The sequence below is a fragment of the Piliocolobus tephrosceles genome, chromosome 10, assembly GCF_002776525.5.
Source record: "Piliocolobus tephrosceles isolate RC106 chromosome 10, ASM277652v3, whole genome shotgun sequence".
In the NCBI taxonomy this organism is placed as follows: domain Eukaryota; kingdom Metazoa; phylum Chordata; class Mammalia; order Primates; family Cercopithecidae; genus Piliocolobus; species Piliocolobus tephrosceles.
Window position 1 is genome coordinate 101394866 of NC_045443.1, and position 19652 is coordinate 101414517.

At 44.6% G+C, this 19652-nt stretch overlaps 1 protein-coding gene across 1 annotated transcript in view; it reads right to left on the reverse strand.

Moving 5' to 3' along the window:
• Positions 1-9316: 9316 nt before the first annotated feature.
• The window catches only part of NT5DC3 (5'-nucleotidase domain containing 3), a 65477-nt gene continuing 55141 nt past the window's right edge, over positions 9317-19652 (reverse strand). The window contains exons 11-14 of the mRNA XM_023189400.1: positions 19011-19097; positions 16933-17073; positions 11870-11934; positions 9317-9687 (exon numbers count right to left, since the gene is read on the reverse strand). Of these exons, the coding sequence (XP_023045168.1) occupies positions 9435-9687; positions 11870-11934; positions 16933-17073; positions 19011-19097 (546 nt within the window). The 3' untranslated portion in view covers positions 9317-9434. The remainder of the gene's footprint in view (positions 9688-11869; positions 11935-16932; positions 17074-19010; positions 19098-19652) is intronic.

The window sequence follows — 19652 nt, forward strand, 5'->3', positions numbered from 1 at the left end:
GAGAGAGAGGGAGGGAGGGAGGGGGAGAGAGAGGGAGGGAGGGAGGGGGAGAGAGAGAGAGAGAGAGAGAGAGAGAGATGTATGTGTACCTTCTGTAGAGACACCTCAGATTTATAACCAGAAGAAATAGGTTCAACTGTAGGCTCCCTTACTTAATAGTTAAGGGAAAAACTTCAACCAACATCGCAAGTTTGTTGAGGATGAAGTATCAACTGTATGCAGGCCTTACCGCAGCTGATGGAGGACCCAAAAACCCAACTCCACGTTAGCTAAGACAGCACGGGCATTTACTGTTAGCTGTTACTGGAAGACCTAGAGGAGGGCAGCCTCAGGGTTGATTCCACTCAGAACCTCAAAGACGTCATCAAAGACCCAGTGTCTTCCCACTCTGCCCTCTGAGCACACCTACAGCAGATTTCGTCGAGGGGATAAAGTGGCCTTGTCAGTTACACAGAGTGTTACCATTCAGGAGAGAGCCTCTCATAGGAGCTGGCTCAGAACAGTGAGGAACCTTCTTTCCTAGAATGCCCTCCCCCCAACACACACACAAACTTGCCCTAGAGTCTGAAAATGCCACATTCCACTGGCACAGGCAAAGGGGATGGGGTCACGCCAAGATGGGCTTAGCCTACTCAGGCCCACCCAACCAACTTCTCCCCGTAACTGTGTGCCCTTGTTAGTTTCCTGAAACTCCTGGGGCACAAATTATCCTTTTGCACTGTGGCCTGTCACATGAAGCAATATAAGGCGATCCCCAGCAGGCCCTCAACATGGGGTGCAGTGCACTAGTGTTTAATTATTTCCCCTTCCCACCTCTTGACAACTTGGTTCCCCACTCCTGAGCCCTAAGGCAAACATCAGCAGAAAACTCTGTCCCCAACACATGTGCCCTCCATGGAGCACGGTCTTTGTCTGCCACATCCAGTTTCAAAACTGCGTGAGGCACACAGCAGGCTCTCAGCAAATGGAGGTTGGTGGAGTGGTGGGTCAGTGGGACCCGTGCAGACAAGTACTGCTCTCACGGTCCAGGCTCCTTGTTACTGCCCAGCTGGTGGACCCAGGATGCAGAGTGGGAGGCTACAGCCGTCGGCCACCCCAGCTGACTGCCACTAATGCCAGAGGCATAAGTATTCAGGAAGGGATATGGACTGAGCCTCTACCCAGCATCTCTTCTTGTCTTACGAGCAGGAAGGAAAAGATCACTTCACCCAACCACTTACAAAGAAATTCTGAAACATTTTTAACGACAAATGTGTTAGCTTCTTAATTGCTAGAATTACCTTAGAAGAAAAGGCATGTGAGAGGAGTGACCAGGGATGGCAATTTGCCTCAACTTCCCATACCTGATATTTTTGCTGTGGAGGAAAGTAATGCGAAGGATTAGGTGCAGGCAGGCTCAGCCTCTCGGCAGGACTTCTTGGAGGGGACTGCACAGATGTGCAGCCACGAGGCAAATTCTCTACATCTGCAGTTCTTGACCCAGAGCACCTGCTCCTTGGCGACATGAAAAGTAATTCATAGAAAACATGACCTATCCTCACACATGATTTTTTTTTAAATCAGTGTAACACTCTATACTTACATTCACTGAAAGAAAACAGTTTATAATGCCTGTTTAAGGAAGTATGCTTAGATTTGCCTTTTAAAGCTATATATGTAAACCTGTCATTAAAAAGTGAATGAGTGAAGAATCAGAAATGTATATATAAGGTTCTATAACAGAAAGACAAAGTAACTTACAATAAAATACATACTTACTTGGTAAAATCTCAGCTACAATTTCAATAGAAGACACAATGAAGACAATTATAGTTGCTTAAAACAAATTTGGATTTTAGAAAAGATAATATATGACTATTTTTTAAATAATTGACTTTTTTTTTTTTGAGACAAGGTCTCACTCTGTCACCCAGACTGGACTGCAGTAGCTCAATCATGGCTCACTGAAGCCTCAACCTTCTGGGCTCAAGTGATCCTCCAGACTCAGCCTCCCAAGTAGCTGTGACTACAGGCGCCCATCACCAAGCCCAACTAATGTGGTTTATCTTTTGTAGAGATGGGGTTTCACTATATTACCCAGGCTGGTCTCAAATTCCTGAGCTCAAGCAATCCTCCCACCTTGGCCTCCCTAAGTGCTAAGATTACAGGCATGAGCCACCACACCTGGGTGACATTTTAAAATAAAGGTTAAGTGCTATGGTCTGAATGTTTGTGACCCCCAAAATTCCTGTGTTGAAATCTTTACCCCCAAGGTGATAACACTAGGAGGGTGGTGAGCCTGTAAGCCTTTGGGAGGTGATTAAGTCAAGGGGGAGGGGCATCCTTAAGGGGATTAGTGCCCTTATAATAGAGGCCTCAGAGAGCTCCCTCGATCTATCCACCATGCAGAAGTCACCACCTGTGAACCAGGAAACAGGACTCACCAGACACCAAATCTGCCAGCACCTTGATCTTGGACTTGCCAGCCTCCTGGGCGGTGAGAAATAAATTTCTGTTGTTTATAAGCTAAATCAGCATATGGTCTTTTGTTACAGCAGCATGAATGGACTGAGACAGTAAGTACAGTCTTACGTACATGTGTCTGTACAATTTATGGAAATGACCAGTACAGATGCAGACTGACACAGGTGCGATTCACGACTCAAATACCAGGAGTGGCCTCCTGTGGAGGATGTGCTCTTCTGACATGACGAATAATTCCTTATAAAGCTCTGAATAAAACGAAGTCAAAATCTTCCTTTGGTTTACATATAGCTGCATTCCTGGAAAATTCAGTATGTTAAAATTACATCACAAATTTTTTTTTTGTGGTTACCTATAAAACAGTTTCTAGGCTTAGAAAATTATAAACAGGTTTCCACCTACATGAATTGTATCATGTAGATACATGTGCAGACAGGGGACCACGCTTCAGTGTACTGGGCTCTCCCTCACAATGCAGGGGGTCTAACATGTCTGGTCCTTCCCTCAAAATACTAGACATCCCCTCCCCATCACTGCAAAACCCAAGCACCCTGCAACCCACCCTTCCACACATCCCCAGATTGTCCCCAGTGGGCAGTGCTGGCCAGGGCTGGGAATCACCACTGGGGATGGAGGGAAAGACTGGGTTGAGCTGAGCTCAGGCTCTCCTCTCTGCTGCCTTCAGTGCCGAAATAACTGCATTCCACATCATCGAGATTTCTGCTGAGCCAAGTCCAAAGTTCTGGAAGCCCCAAGTGTCTTATAAGCTCATTCACTACTCCAGGAAAGAGTAGTAGTCCATATTTCTCTTTGGAAAGGCAGAGGAGCAGGCTGTCACTTCCTGTTAGATGACATGCCAAGTTTCTGGAAAACCACCCCCAAAAAATCAATATGGGGCAGATTGGCTAGTGAGTCCACCAACACCCACCATCACAAGTACACAAAGGCAAGTGATCGAAAGGAGGAAAAAAAGATATCCACAGGGGGAATGAATGAGATTCAGGTATCAGCACAAGGATTTTAAGATGTTACACACACACACACACACACGTTAGGAAAAAAAAAAAGTCTTCAAACTGACCTCTAACATTTACTCCTAATTCCCTATTTCCTTTCCTTAAAACATTTCCAGCTTGCCTGGTAAGCTGATTACAAACACACACGAACCTCTGTGGTGACACACCATAGGTCACTGCTGCCCACTTGTGCTCACACCAAGTTTGCATCTGAGGCTTACCTTCACAGTCTCTAAGCTCTGAAAACAAGTGAGTGTGCTTGCTGCGGGTGGGGGGAGATGGGATAGTGAGAAGAAACCCATACCCCTTTTTTGGGCTTTCCCCAAAAAAGGTTATCCCTTCTCTCAGGGATAAACTTTTTGAAGTCCCTTAGAATTTTTTTTAATCCAAGATCTCCATTATTTATTTTTGTAGAAATAACCTCAAGTCTTGGAAAAAAAATGCCTGTTTAGAAAACAATACTGTGGATTCATCAGAATTTAACACAGCAGACTTAAGCATACAAAATAGGTGACTGACAATAAGCCAGATGATACAATTCAAACTTTTATTTGGCAATAAGTTCAGAGTCACATAACACATAAAATCAACATTTAAAATAAATAGCAAATTCACATCTAGAATAAATAAGTCTGCCTAATTTGCATTAATTGTGCCTGATATCATACAGGCACAATCTGTCATTCCATGAGATAATTGGAAAAGAGTCTCCAAAGTCAGAGTTCAAACCTGCAGGACTGAAAACGCACAGAAGCACTGTCGCAGGCTGGGTTCCCCAAAAGCAGACACTGAGGTGGAGAATGGCGTGCAGGAAGGTTCACAGGACAGTGCTGTGGGCTGAGCCAGGCTGGGTACAGGCTTGGCAGGGGGAGGCACTGGGCTGCAGTGTGGCCACAGTGAAGTCTCACTGACCCCACAAGGGGCTCTGGAGCTGGGATGGCCCCAGAGGGTTTCCCAAGTTGGGGTGGGGAGGCCAGCCCTTTGTACCCCATATGGAGCCAGTACGGGTTACAGGCAGGAAGGGGCTGTGATCTGGGGCAGGCAGGGCTCTTCAGCAGGGGAAATTCCCCATGAGGGCTGGAAATAAATGGCCAGCCAGCAGCACTCCCAGCAGTTAGGGGAGTATGTCTTTCAGTCTGGTAAGGTCATCTGGGCAGCTGAGCTCAGCACCCAGCACTAGCACAATTACAAACTAATACAATGAGAGGTATATTCAACAAATGCCCAAGCCTGATGGCTCAAGTACACACACTGGCCATACAGGTAACTATGCCCAGGAAGTAGCTCAGAAGGGAATACAGTGCACTATGACCTACAGAACTTTCTCCTCTCTGCATCCCAGCTATGAGGTTAGTCATCTGCACATTCTCAGCAAGGGAATCTTGCCATTGCCACCAACACAATCCATTAGAGCAGGAGCTAACAAGCCACAGCCTGAGGGCCAAATCCAGCCCACAGCTTGTCTTGGTAAATCAAGTTGTACTGGATCACAGCCATGACCATGGTCATCCCTACAGCAGTAGCAGCAAAAGCAAACAGCCCCAAAAGCCAAAAATACTTCCTATTTGGCCCTTTACAGGAAAAGTTTACTGACCCTGCATTAAGGGTACTTCATTTCCTTCCCACTTTAACCCACTAGTAGTATCAAAGGTTGGCTGAACTTTGAGCTAAGCTCCTAAATGCTAAGGCAAAAAAAAAAGAAAGAAAGAAAAACCTGGTACAAAAGAAAGTTGACATTAAGAAGGCAAAATGTAGTTCTCTATTAGTTGAATAGAGCAATCAAGGAACCCTGTGTCTGGCCAAATCTAGTCTTAGAGCATTCCAGACAAGGAACCCCAAGTGGTCTTTGGCAGCAAATGAGCATGCAGAAAAGTGGAATTCAGTTCCAGTATTTAGCCCAGTCTCTGCTGCTTTTAAAAGGTCTTTTGAGAAGAGGATAGAAGAAAAGCCACTTAGTTTGCCCAAAGCTAAATTAACTAGGACACAAGACTACTTTTCAGTTCTCCTTTGCAACAATTAAGAGTGACAATGCATTCAAAGCAACTAGTCATTTTAGTCTGTAATACGCCCAAATCAGTAGCGAGTGGTTTATGTTACATGATATTAATGGGAACAGCAGAAAATAGTGCCACAGGGTAAAATGTTTTAAAAACCAGAGAGGCTGTATGTTAGGGGAAAAGTGGGAGCTCTAAGACAAACAACTAAAGTACTTCAAAAGCCATGTTTCACCCGTAAAAACAACACTGGAAAAAAAAAAATCAGCTGTGCAAGTCCCTTCCAAAGGGACCTCTATGGGCCTTGCTGGACTGTCATATCTGTGATGGCTGCTGCTGCACTGGACTCATTATTGTTCACATAATTCTTAGAAAATCAGTCAAATCACTAATAAAAAGAAATTTTTAAATGTTCAAACTATTTTTGTTTGCTTTACAACATGATTTTTTAAATGGTTGAAAACAGATTCGTTTCCCTTGTACCAATATGCATTCATGCATGTGCACACCAGAGAACAAAATGCCCAGTGCAGTGTGCCAGATTCCACACTGCACTGTCGTGACAGGCTGGGCACGGTGGCTCACACCTGTAATCCCAGCACCTTGGGAGGTCAAAGCAGGTGGATCACCCGAGGTCAGGAGTTTGAGACCAGCCTGGCCAACATGGTGAAACCATCTCTAGTAAAAACACAAAAAAATTAGGTGGGTGTGGTGGCAGGTGCCTATAATCCCAGCTACTCAGGAGGCTGAGGCAGGAGAATCGCTTGAACCCAGGAGGTGGAGGTTGCAGTGAGCCAAGATCGCACCACTGTACTCCAGCTTGGGCAACAAGAGCAAAACTCCATCTCCAAAAAAAAAAAAAAAAAAAAGAGTCATGACGAGGCCAGGCACAGTGGCTCATACCCGGAATCCCAGCACTTTGGAAGGCTGAGGTGGGCAGAACACTTGAGGCCACGAGTTTGAGACCAGCGTGGCTAACATGGTGAAACCCCATCTCTACTAAAAATATAAAAACTGGTCAGGCCTGATGGCATGTACCAGTAGTCCCAGCTACTCAGGAGGCTGAGGCACGAAAACTGCTTGAACCTGGGAGGCAGAGGTGCAGTGAGCCAAGATCGCACCACTGCACTCCAGCAGAGGCAACAGAGCGAGACCTTGCCTCAAAAAAAAAAAATAAAACAAAATTAAAAAAAAGTCATGACAGCGACAAGTTAAAACCTGTCCTGAGTATAGACAAGGATCAATAATAAACTGGGATGGGCCTCCATCGTTCACATGGGAATGACGGTGCTCAGCCCCGTTACTGCCACGACATGGGTCTACCGTCTGCAAGGTGCACAGTCAGTGAGCCTTGGTGGCCCAGACGACAGGCTTCTGCCACATGGGAGATTCCAACACTGCCAAGCTCAATGGCTGAGAGACTGAAATTCTTCTAAATGGGAATCGATTATAAAACTCATTATTCACACCCAGAAAACGTTTTTCTCCTTCAAAGCTTAGGTCACCTAACCTAAACACTCATGAAAACAAGTTTTACATAGTTCTACTTCATTCTTGAGTAAACAAAACACCCGATAACTGGCACCTGGTGGGTACCCAACGAATATCTGATTAGATAAAAACCAATAATTATTTTTAAACAACACCTACTTCCTCAATCTGCTTCTCCAAAGCAGAAACTTGAAGCCAAGAGCATCAGCACATTCTTCTAGAACCCCAACACTGAGCAGCTCTGGGCACAACACACATCCGTCAAGTGTCAGCCTCCAATACACCCTGATGATGGAAACACCTAGAAGCCAGCAAGCAAACAACAAGCAAAATGCCTGCCCTGTTCCAAAAAAAGAACATACTACTGTGTCTTATTGTGTTCATAACAAAAGGTAGAAGATGGGGAGAAGCCTTATTGGATCTAAAGGGTCACCTTCACCATTATAGTTAAATACAGCCAAATATCACAAGTAGCATTACAAAGGATGCTATGTAACTGGTTAAGTTTCTGCCATCTGGCAAGAAGCCCATGGAATGCCAGGCTCGCATTTCATCAATAGATGGTTACATACATTTATCACAATAAAAACGTTGAATAAGCAAGCACTCTCCACAAGCTCCCCTCTTCTTCCTGCCATCCTTTAGATTTAAGAGTATATACATGGTACCGCCAAAGCTTAAAATGAGTTTTAGCAATACTAGATTAGGCTAATCTGAACAGAAGTATTTATATAGCATACACAATTAAAATAGTATTAGTAGCGCCATAACTAATAACAGCAGACATTCTCATAGCACTCAGAGAGTGCAGTAAATATGCACTTTACGTTGAAGGATACTACAAACACAGATGCAATTAAGGATTCTTCCCTCCAACAAAAGGAATATATGCCACTTGCACTGCCCCTAGAAAGAAATGAGAAAAGCAGGCCAGGTGCGGTGGCTCACGCCTGTAATCCCAGCACTTGGGGAGGCCGAGGCGGGCGGATCATCTGTGGTCGGGAGTTCGAGACCAGCCTGACCAACGTGGAGAAACCCCAACTCTACTAGAAATACAAAATTAGCTGGGAGTAGTGGTGCATGCCTGTAATCCCAGCTACTTGGGAGGCTGAGGCAGGAGAATCGCTTGAACCCGGGAGGCAGAGGTTGCAGTGAGCTGACATTGCGCCACTGAACTCCGGCCTGGGCAGCAAGAGCAAAACTCCATCTCAAAAAAAACAAAACAAAACAAAACAGAAAAAAATGAGAAAAGCTCGGTTAGCTAAGTCATATCTATTTCTCAGCTTCAATGTCCTTCACCCTTTCCCATCTTAGACATCTTAAAAAAAAAAAAAAAAACTATACAAACTCCCCAATAGTCGCACAAACACCACAGGAGTGAAATCTGAGAGACGGCTGGACATGGCTAAGTTGTGGTGGCCATCTTCCTCCTCCCCTGGCCAATCCAAGCACCTCTCAGTTGATAACTCATTAGAGAGAAGCCAGGATCTTGTTTGTTTCCATCAAGACAAGGACTGTTTCTGGTTAATCTCATGTTTTAACAGGATTCCAATTCAAGCGGGTGGTGGCATGGCATAGCATTTCATTACAAAGATGCTTTTCCCTGGTTCATTTTCTTTCTTCCAGTGAGCACATGAAACCAACTCGGGTGCTGTTTCCAGGTTTAACAGGCTCCTGGGAGATCTACCACAAATGTTTTGGTTCTTCTAACCCACTCGCTTCTTGCAGAAGGCTCTTCAGAAGGCTGTTCCACTAGCTGGAAGGTTTTGACCAGAGCTCTCATCTCCTCTCTCCTGCCCTCCTCCATGCTGGGAAAGGACACAGGAATCACACACTGAGGACAAAAGGGTCCAGGAGTTGCAACTTCTCTTGTTCTTTCTCACCTAAGGCCTTCCGGGGAGGCTGTGTTCTCTTTGATGCAATGTGCCAGAATGTCAAAGCCTTAGCACCAAATGATTTGGGAACTGGCCATCACCTGGGGGCCTCTCTGTCACTCACAGCAGCGTTTTGCCATTGTGGAGCCCTCTAAATCAGCCTTCTGGAAGCAGTTAATCTTTGCCCATCACTGTGCCCCTGTAGTTCCCAATGCACTGCCAGTACATGTTCAGGAAATGTGCCATGGAGCAGTCGAGAACCGTTTCAAGCCTGACCTGCTAGAATACAGAGATGGTATCAAGTGTCTCACCGATCCCAGAAAACCTGATGTTCCCGGACCTCGGTAAACAAAAAGGCGAAATCAGAGTTCCCATGGGAAGTTTGCCTTTCAGCCCAGCATGGAGGGAAAGGCCGGAGGGGCGGGCTGCTAGTTCCTGTCTTAACCACTGGGAGAATTGTTCTCCATAAGGTACAAAATAAATATCAAAAGGCTTATCTGTATCTTTTCCAAAAGCAACACTCAGACCCACATGACATCGATCCCATCATGCCTGCCCAATCATGGGCAGTTACCGTTTCTAGCTTTTGCCCTCGGCTACTTGGCCTGGGCCTCCTGCAGGAGAGGGGTTCTGAAGGTGGGGGGCCTTTCTGACCAGGCGGGCAGTTCGTGCTGCAGTGGAGTCCTCCGGGGGTAGAAAGTGTGGCTGACGTCATAGTTCAGGAGGCAGCTCAGAGACGCCATGTAGATGTCAGCGAAGCGTGACAGGCGCCTCAGGAAGTAGGTCGGGTTCTGGTCTGTGCGGAACAGGCTTCCAAACTGGGCGTTGAAGAAACTCTTGGTCATTTCTCTGAAGGGGCAATAAAAAAGCAAAGCAACACAGAATGCTTCAAAAAGCCTTGTTTTTAAACTACTGAAATCAAAACCACTTCTTTTTCGGGAAAAATAAATAAATAAATAGGACTCATTTGACAAAAAAGTTAGCCTAGAGCAGCCCCAAATATTAATTAAGAAAACAGTCTAGAGCCAGGTGTGGTGGCTCACATCTATACTCCCAGCACTTGGCGAGGCCAAGGCAGGTGGATCACTTGAGGCCAGGAGTTCGAGACCAGCCTGGTCAACATGGTGAAACCCCGTCTCTACTAAAAATATAAAAATCAGCCAGGCGTGGTGGCGCATACCTGTAGTTACAGCTACTCAGGAGGCTGAGGCACAAGAATCGCTTGAACCAGGGAGGCAGAGGGTACAGTAAGCAGAGATCATGCCACTGCACTCCAGCCTAGGCAACAGAACGAGACTCCGTCTCACAAAAACAAAAACAAACAAACAACAGTCTGGCCCGGGCATGGCAAGTGGATCACTTGTGCCCTGGACCACCAGTATGGGCAACATAGTGAGACCTTGTCTCTACAAAAATGCAAAAAATCTGGCCAGGCACGGTGGCATATGTCTGTAGTTCCAGCTACTCAGGAGGCTGAACTTGAGCCCGGGTGGCTGAGGCTGCAGTGAGCTGTGACTGTGCCACTGCACTCCAGCCTGGGTGACAGAATGAGACCCTATCTAAAAATAAAAAAAGAAAAGAAAACAGCCTGCCTATCCATCCATCAAAATGACTCTGGTCCTATTTCCCCCTTAACTGTCTCAAGGCTCCAGATGCTTTTGCACGTTTCTCTAAGGACACACGCCCCATCTCCCAAACTAAACACAGGATGCAACAGCTGCTCCCGAAGGTACACAGAGGAATACGGAATGCTCTCAGGAGTCTCCACTTCCCTTACCAAAAGGATCAAGACCCCCTGTTTCACAAGGTTATTGTGAGAACTGCGTAAGGTAAGCAAAATAAAAGCATGTTGTAAACTCTCAAGTGCTCAGATGGAGGAATTAAGGATTGTTTTATGTGATGTAAATCTCCCCCATCCATTACATACTTCAATGCCTCCTGGCCTCCTCAGAAGTGAGACTGTTCACCCTGTCCAAGGCCCATAAGCCCCTGCAGTCATCCTTACGTGCATGTATGTCTATTTCAACATCCCCATCATACATACACAGGATATGCACGCTCTGATGGCTGGGACCCTACAGAGTATTCCATCAAAATGAACAAATACTATTTGACTGCTAATAAGTCATTTACAAACACAGCAAAAAATAGAATCATTTACACAGCTGTGTGATAAAAGCCACTAGTTAGTTGGTAGCAGTTAAAATAAGACTCAGACAGTCAACACCCTGAGAGGGAGGAGGACAAACTAAATGCAATACAGCTTTGGCTTCTGCAGAATCTGAGGAATGGACTCATTGTTCCCTCTCCATGCCCCGTCCACCCACCCAGGCACACCACATGAGCCCTCGAGTCAGGCTGCCCACTGCTGGGAGGCCAGAATCCCACAGCAACCACTGCTGCCAAACCTCAGAGATGGCTGTACCCAGCGGCTGGAGAAGGCCATGCACAAAGTTAGAAAAGTTCATGCAAATGGTATAAAGCATTCTCCTAGGGAAGCATGAACCCAGTATGGGTTCCCTTAAGACAGACACCCACCAAACTTTTCTCACAGCAGGCAGGCTTTCTTTATCAGTTAACAGACTGCACATTCTTGAAAGAGCTGTGGTTACAAATAAGCACCAGGGTCGTGGGAGCCCTAAGAATTCATTGTGGGTTCGGAGCCCAAATCCAGCACTGCCCCAATAGCCACATTGTGCTGCCAGCATTATTAACAACTGGGCCACCAGCTGCCCAGATGGGAAGGTCAGGAAGGCAGGGAGGAGGAATGAGATGGAAAGGCTCCATTCTCCCAAGGCCTTCGATGGCAAGGGCAGAGGAATGACAAGGGTGATGGCTGGCCTCAAGGAAATGTCACATGTCACCAACAGCAGGTAGCTGATTCTGGATCCTGGGGGAGGCAGACATACCTGGGAGCTAAAAAAGGATGTTTCAACATTATGCCTCAGGCTGGCCCTGGGGAACAGATGTGGGCTGAGCACAGCCAGGACAGGATGGTGGACACGCCACATTCAACACAGGCCGCTCTTACCTCATCTCCTTCCTTTCCTTTTTCCACTCCTGCAAAACCAGCTGTGACTCAGCATCTCTGTGAACCTGCAGGACGCAAGTCAATTATTACGACTCTTTTGGTTTCAAATAAACTCATTACGTAATGAGAATTTTTTAATGTGCAGCTTTTCTAGAAATTTTATTCCTTTACATCTCAGAGGTTGGCACCTGAATGAAAGAATACATTTTTCAGACTTTCCAGTTGAAACCCTGCCTTCTTCAGGAATAAAAAATAGTTTTAAATGTCCAACATTAGAAATGTGGTTTAACAAATTAAGATGAAATATTATGAAGTTATTAAACTATCAGTAAAGACTACATATAAACATAATGCATGTGTATCCACATATGTATAACACACGTACATGATATATCCATTATGCATGATATATCCATTACACACCTATTATATACATGTATACAAACTATGATGTAGAAATACTTAGTACATGCTACCTATTATACTTATTATATACATGTGTACAAACATTATAGTTAAGTGGAGATAGCATACTTACCCACCAATTGCAAGCATGTCAAGGTATGTGCTTACATTTGGAAATTAACACAAAAAATTATTTTAATTTGTACACGAGAATTACAAACTTTTAAATTTAATATTATATTACGTGTTTAAGTTAAAAAACAATTATTTTTTGCAAAAGGCGAGAAGGTAAAGCATCTCCATGAGAAGCAGAAGCAGAGCATTTTCTGGTGGGCCAAAATATGGGTGAAAGGCAAAAAAGAAAATGCCAACTGCCCATGATCTAACGAATGGAATCTCTCAAGTCTCTCTCCAAGGTTCTTATGGCTAAACAGAAACACTGAGGCCAGAATCCAAGGTGCACATGATCACAGGGAACAGGCCGGCTCCCTGCAATTCACAACCACAGGGGTAACCTTAGAACCTGGAGGAAAATACCAAGCGGGCAAACCATCTGCTTTTGACATGTGAGACAAGAACCTTCCGTTTATCACATCTGCTCAGTTCAACAGCTTGACTCTGAACCCCGAGGCTGCTGAAGGGACATGTAAAGGAGAAAGACCCCAGGAATCGGAGGCCAGGGATGTGTGCCCAGAGGGGGACCCTGAGCTCTGCGCCTTCACTCAGCCACGCTTCGGGCCTTACCTCCCCTGAAGTACCCAGCTGCTGGCTGGGGCGCCCTGCTGGCTGCCCTGCCAGGAACCTTTCCCACCATTTATCATCTCACTCACAGGAAAAACCCTCTCGCTTCCATCCTTCCCATCAGCCATTAAACAAAAAAAGATTTCTCCCATTTAAAAACAAAAGATTTCTCCCTGTGCCCACCCCCTTCTCCAGTTCTGTCCCCCTACAAGGCCGAACTCCTTAAAACAAGAGCCTTTGGTTCTGAAATCCACTTTAAAATATTTCAAAGACGGTGTGTGTTCATTAGTTATCATTAATCTTTCAAGTGAAACCATGTACTCCAGAGTGGGTAGTCCACATTGGAAAAGACTAACTGAAGCCCCACAGAGAACCGATCCCACAGGCACTTCAGCCATCTCCATCTCCAGTGGTTGTTCATGGGCGTAATCAGCTCTTCAGGGGCAAAGCAGATTGGCCACATATCTCTGCCCTTGTTTGAGAAAGATATTACAATCTATCCAGTGCAACAGCCTACATCAGTCCAGCCACCGGCCCATTTTTCTATCAGCCTGTGAGCTTACAAATGGGTTTTTCTTTTTCAATGCTTGGGGGGAAAAAAACTCAAAAGAAGAATAATTTCATGGCAGGCCGGGCGTGGTAGTTCAAGCCTGTAATCCCAGCATTTTGGGAGCCTGAAGCAGGTGGATCACTTGAGGCCAGGAGTTCGAGACCAGCCTGGCCAATATGGTGAAACCCAGTCTCTTCAAAAATACAAAAATTAGCTGGGTGTGGTGGTGCACACCTGTAATCCTAGCTACTCAGGAGGCAGGCATGAGAATCACTTGAGCCTGGGAGGCAGAGGCTTCAGTGAGCCGAGATCGTGCCACTGCACTCCGGCCTGGACAACAGAGTGAGACTGCCTCAAAAGGTTAAAAAAAAAAAAAAAAATTCCTAACATGTAAAAATTACATGAAAGTCAAATTTCAGTGCCCACCAATAAAGTTTGTTGGGACACAGCTACAACCATTCATTCACATATTGTCCACAGCTGCTTTTGTGCTACAAGTGCAGAGGTGGGTAGCTGCAACAGAGCCTACAGCCTGCACAGCCTAAAATATTTACCATGTGGCCCTTTGCAGAAGCTTGCTGACCTATGGTCTAAATGTGGCCTCTGACTGGTTGGTTACCTGAGCCTGCACAGCCTAAAATATTTACCATGTGGCCCTCTGACAAAGCTTGCCGACCCGTGGTCTAAATGTGGCCTCTGACTGGTTGGTTACCTGAGAAGCGTCTACCAATGCCAGCACCACCGCCATGAACCACAGCCATTTTGGAAGGCACTTCAAGGCTAGCTAATGAAATTACAATCAATATTTATATACTTCTATTTCATTCATTAGACTCGGCTCCAAATGACACTCTGTGAGGTCAGGAGTTCGAGACCAGCCTGGCCAACATGGGGAAACCCCATCTCTACTAAAAAAACAAAATTAGCTAGGTGTGGTGGCACAAGCCTGTAGTCCCAGCTACTTGGGAGGCTGAGAGAGGAGAATTGCTTGAACCTGGGAGGTGAAGGCTGCAGTGAGCCAAGATCACGCCACTCTACTCCAGCCTGGGCGACAGAGCAAGACTCCATCTCAAAAAATCAAAAAACAAAAAACAAATGACACTCTGCTGGCTCTGAAAAAATCAAACCCGATCTCAGAGAACCCATTTTTCTCCTCGGAAAACTGTCCAAATAATGTGCTACGTGCTCTGAAAATAATCCCCAAGGGGGAGTTCTAGAAATATCTGCCACAGGCTCAGTGGAATAACTTGTAACTTTCTAGGGGAACACTGAGCAAGAGGGTGACAGTGAGACAGGACATTGATATGGATGTTTTTTTAGTTAGCAGCTACACACTTCTATATCCTAGTGAATCCAACTTGACAGAACTCTGTACAAAGTGCCAGAACCCAAGGCGATATAGGTGCGTGGAGGTTAAGGGTCTAGAGTTGTGCTGCCTGTGTGTCGACATCAGCATCACCGTCACTAGAGCAAGTTATATCTCCTCTGTGCCTCAGGGTCTGCATCAGAAAAATGGGAGTGACGTTTTAGTCCTACTTCAAAGAGTTGCCGTGAAAATGAAATGAACTTAAAGGTTTCAGTGTCCAGAACACAGTAAGTTCTTACAACATTTTTACACAGCCTGATTCTGCGAACCGAGAACTGTGGTTCCAGAAAAGTGACCTATCTCGCAGTCTCAAGTTTTCTCTCCTACAAAATGGGGGTGGCTATGTAAATCGTAATTTCCTTTTCTTCCTTCCCTCACCCCACACCTCGTATAATTTTACAAACCACAGAAATATTTTCAGCACTTCCATTCTCTAAAACACACATTCCTTAATAGTCAACTTTTTTTTTTACACAGGTCAGAAAAAGGAAAACAAAATAAAACCAATAAAAAAACCTGTTTTCAAAGCAAAAATGTACTGACACCATCTACGTGCAGTTGTGTTTGTACATGTGACCAGCTGCCAGGGTCACAGAGACTTCACTGAGGGTGAGTCAAGCCTTGCCTATACCTGAATCCTCTAAACAGGAAGGCACATTAAAGCAGTGCCCTGAAGCATGGACTTTGGGACCTGGTTCAAGCTTTGCCCTGCCATTTTATGATCTCACACATAAATGATACCTAACCTCTCAAAAACTGTTTCCTTATTCTAAACTGGAACAGCTATGACTGTTAAATGAGCAATGTGTATAGAGCCAGCACTCAGCACAGTGTCTGGCACATAAAAAGTAACTATTAGTAGTGTATGACATGCACAGACTCTCAACCACATTAACTCAGAATTGACGCCACATATTTTTAGTAAATCATCTCACAGACAAGCATAGCAAGCGAAACAGAATAAATCCTCATCAGAGAAGAGCCAAGAACTAATGGGGCCCAATGCATCCTGGAAACAAGGCCCAGGGAGACGTGCAGGGCCCCATGCTTGGGAATGCATGCACCTGGAGCCAGAATCTGGCCTGCCACTCACAGCCTTGCCTGATCTCACTGCTCAGCCACCCCCACACAGAGTGCCAGCTGGGGCAGGCAAGGCAATTCCCTACCTATTTCCAAAGCCAGAGGGCAGGCATGGGCAATAGACCGTGGTCACAGATTGCAGGTGTGTTAGCCAAGAGAGCAAGCATCTGTGCCCGTATCCTAAAAATGTCAGCACCCATGCTGAGATGGCTGTAGCCCAGGCAAGCTGGAGCCAGGGAGAAAACAAGGTGCCTCATGGAACTGGAAAGGAAAGGGGCACATGGAGAAATAAGGGGATATAGCTACAAAAGAGAGGCAGCTTCCATGGGCCAGGAAATGACTGATAAAACTGCCATTCCTCACTTACCAGCCAAAACTGGCTGCCTAACTTAACTCAAGGAAGTAACTGCCAGAGAACTCCAGTAAGCCAGCAAACTGCAGGTATTATCCTCAGAATCAACTGAGGCTGGACCCAGGGATCTTGACTCTTGCTTTGAGACTCTCTCCCGTAAGCCATGGTGCCTAGACTGAAGTGTTCGCTCCATAGGCCCCTTTATTTCACAGATGGGGAAACTGAGGCCCAGAATGGAGAAGTCCCACTGTAGCAGGCCTAGACAGAACCAGCACAGACTTAAGCACTGGCAAGGTCTCCTGAATCCCAGTACCCCACAGGAGAGCTCCTAGCAGGCTTCAGTGTGGAAGTGAGGATACTGGATCTTCACTGACAGAGGAATGTGAGCAAACACCTACCTTTACACAGGCCCCACAAACACTAAGCAAAAGAACCCCAGTTGTTATCCTACAGTCTACTGAAAACAACTTAAGCCTCGTATTTTATAACAATTAAGCAGAAAATACTGAAGTAACTTTCTAACCTCAGGCTTCAAGAAAAAGTGAGAGAGAAAAAAAATATATCCAAACCTGCATCTGTTCCAATAACCCAGTCAAGGTCTGCAGCCAGGTCATGGTTTGAATGTATTGCTCCGTGTTCATGATTTTCAGTTCAGATCTCAACTCTGGAATAATTGCACCAGTCCTCCAGCCATGCTTTAGGGTCAAATCCTGATCACAAAGATCACGAAAAGTCAACATCAGTCTCAACAGAATCTACACTATGTCATTATTTTCCCAGACATGAGAGGCATTCATTTAATTACTTTTTGATGGTAATGGTTATTCACCAAGCTGAATTCAATGAATTACATTTAATTAAAACCAATTTGGCCCCAGCCTTTGATCATTTCATTCCAAGAAACTTTCAGATCTGGAAATAATTGCTGTGAGTCACAACCCCTGCAGAAACGCTAGGTCTGGAATCATTAACCATGGTCTGTAAAAAAAACAATGAGGTCAGGGGCAGAAAAGGGCTTGACCTAAATGCTACCAAAGGTCTTCAATTCAATTCATCCACAGATCTCTGTGTGCCAGGCCCTCTGGGTTATGGAGAACCATGGAATCTCAGACTTGGAATGATCACATACAACATAAGCATGCATGACCACATTTTCCATTCCAAATGTTGTCACCCCATATTTGACAAAAGGCCAGAATATTTAGTATCAGCTATGTCCTGGAAAATCTAAGACATATAGTCATCATACTAAATGGTCATTTTCTCATTTGGCAAATATTTATCAAGCACTACTATTTGCCAGGCCCTAAATACTGAGGATAAAACAACGTACAAAAAACAGAAATCCCAGCCCTTGTGGAAAATACAGACAATAAATACGTAAAATACACAATGGCAGGTGGGGATAAGTACAAGGGACAAAAATCAAGCAGAATAACAGGAAAAGGAGAGGAAGAAAGGAGGTTTCCATTTTGTACAGGGTAGTTAGGAAGACCAGGCTAATACAACGATAAGGTGGGGGAAAGTATGAAAATATGTGGGAACAGAAAGATTCTGGCTGAAGAACAGTAAGTGCAAAGGCCCCGGGGCAGGAACATGCTGGAGGGTGGCATGTTAAGAAGCAACAAGTCAGGGAACGTAGATGAGACAAAAGAGGCGGCAGAGGCAGAGGTGGGCTGGGGAAGGGGAAATCCAGTGGGCAACTATAGGAACTCAGGTTTTCACTCTGAGGGAGAAAGAAGGCTTTCAGGTTTTAAAGTTTTAAGTCTGATTTACAGTTTTAAAGGTTCAGTCTGGCTACTCACCTAAACCCAGAATCCTAAGTCCTGTGTAAGAGTCTAAGAGGACTTAGGATGCCCGCTCACCTTTACTGGTTCAATTTTTTTTGTTGTTGTTGTTTGAGACAGGGTCTCACTCTGTCCCCTAAGCTAGAGTGCAATGGCATGATCTCAGCTCACTGCAGTTTCCACCTCCCAGGTTCAAGCAATTCTCCTGCCTCAGCCTCCCCAGTAGCTAGGATTACCAGGCGTGTGCTACCACGCCCAGATTATTTTTGTATTTTCAGTAGAGACAGGGTTTCACAATGTTGCCCAGGCTGGTCTCAAACTCATGAGTTCAAGTAATCCACCCATCTCAGCCTCTCAAAGTGCTAGGACTACAGGTGTGAGCCACCGTGCCCAGTCCACTGGTTCAGTTTCTTAAAGCCTTTGAATATTTCTCTTTCTCCTAATAATACATGAAAACCTACAGCACATTCTTTTAAATATTCCCAATGGTGGCAAACTTTCAAAGGTGGATTTTATTTATGTTTTTTGATGCACTGATAAAAGGAAAAAGAACAATGGCATTCTTTTATTATTATTTAAATGGAAAGATTATTTTGATAAACTCTTTGAGTGAACTGCTTATTGCCATCATTTCCAAAAAATATTTATTTCACAACTCTGTTATGTAAAAAAAAAAAAAAAAAAGAGAGAGAGACATTAAAAAGATGCAGCCTACCTCTAGGTTTTACAAAAGCATAAAGATGACCTTAAATATAAGATACATTCTTAAATAAAAGGTACATTCTTAAATAAAAGATACATTCTTTAGTAAGTGCGGTTAACACATCTGTACACCAACAAAGGAAAAAAGGGCCCCTCACCGCCAGGTCACTGTATATATGGTCACCAAAATACAACACTCTGGATCCTCTCCATCCAGTAAGCTTCAAAAATTCATATAAATTACCCTGCAATCAAAGAAAACTATAGTTATTACATTACAGCTAGAGAGCTCACCCACAGTACAAAATATTTAAAACTTTTAAAAATTGTTTTTATAACTTAAACATCAAAATATAAAGATAAAAGCACCTTCATGGGAAATCTGTCCTCTATGTCAAATGCACTGTTCAAGAAGGATTTATATTATACACACCTGTTTGTAACTATCTTTCTACACTTAACATGCTGGGGCCATCTTTCCATGTCAATAAATAATCTACCATGTAATGATAGCAGCTGGGAAGTACCATGATTCCTTTCACCAATTCCCTGATGTTGGACAGTTTACATTATCTATTTTGTAAGCAACTTCATGATAAACATTCTCATAGGCAAGTTGTATTAGCTATATCTTAATAATTTTCTTAGGCTAACTTCCCAGCAGTAGAATGGCTTTATCAAAGCTAATTTTTCGAGGCCTAGAAAATATATTTATTGCCAAATCCATCAGATTGTTATATACCCAGCAAGAATGCATTAATTTTTTTAAAAAATGAACTTTAGTAACATAATAATGGTCA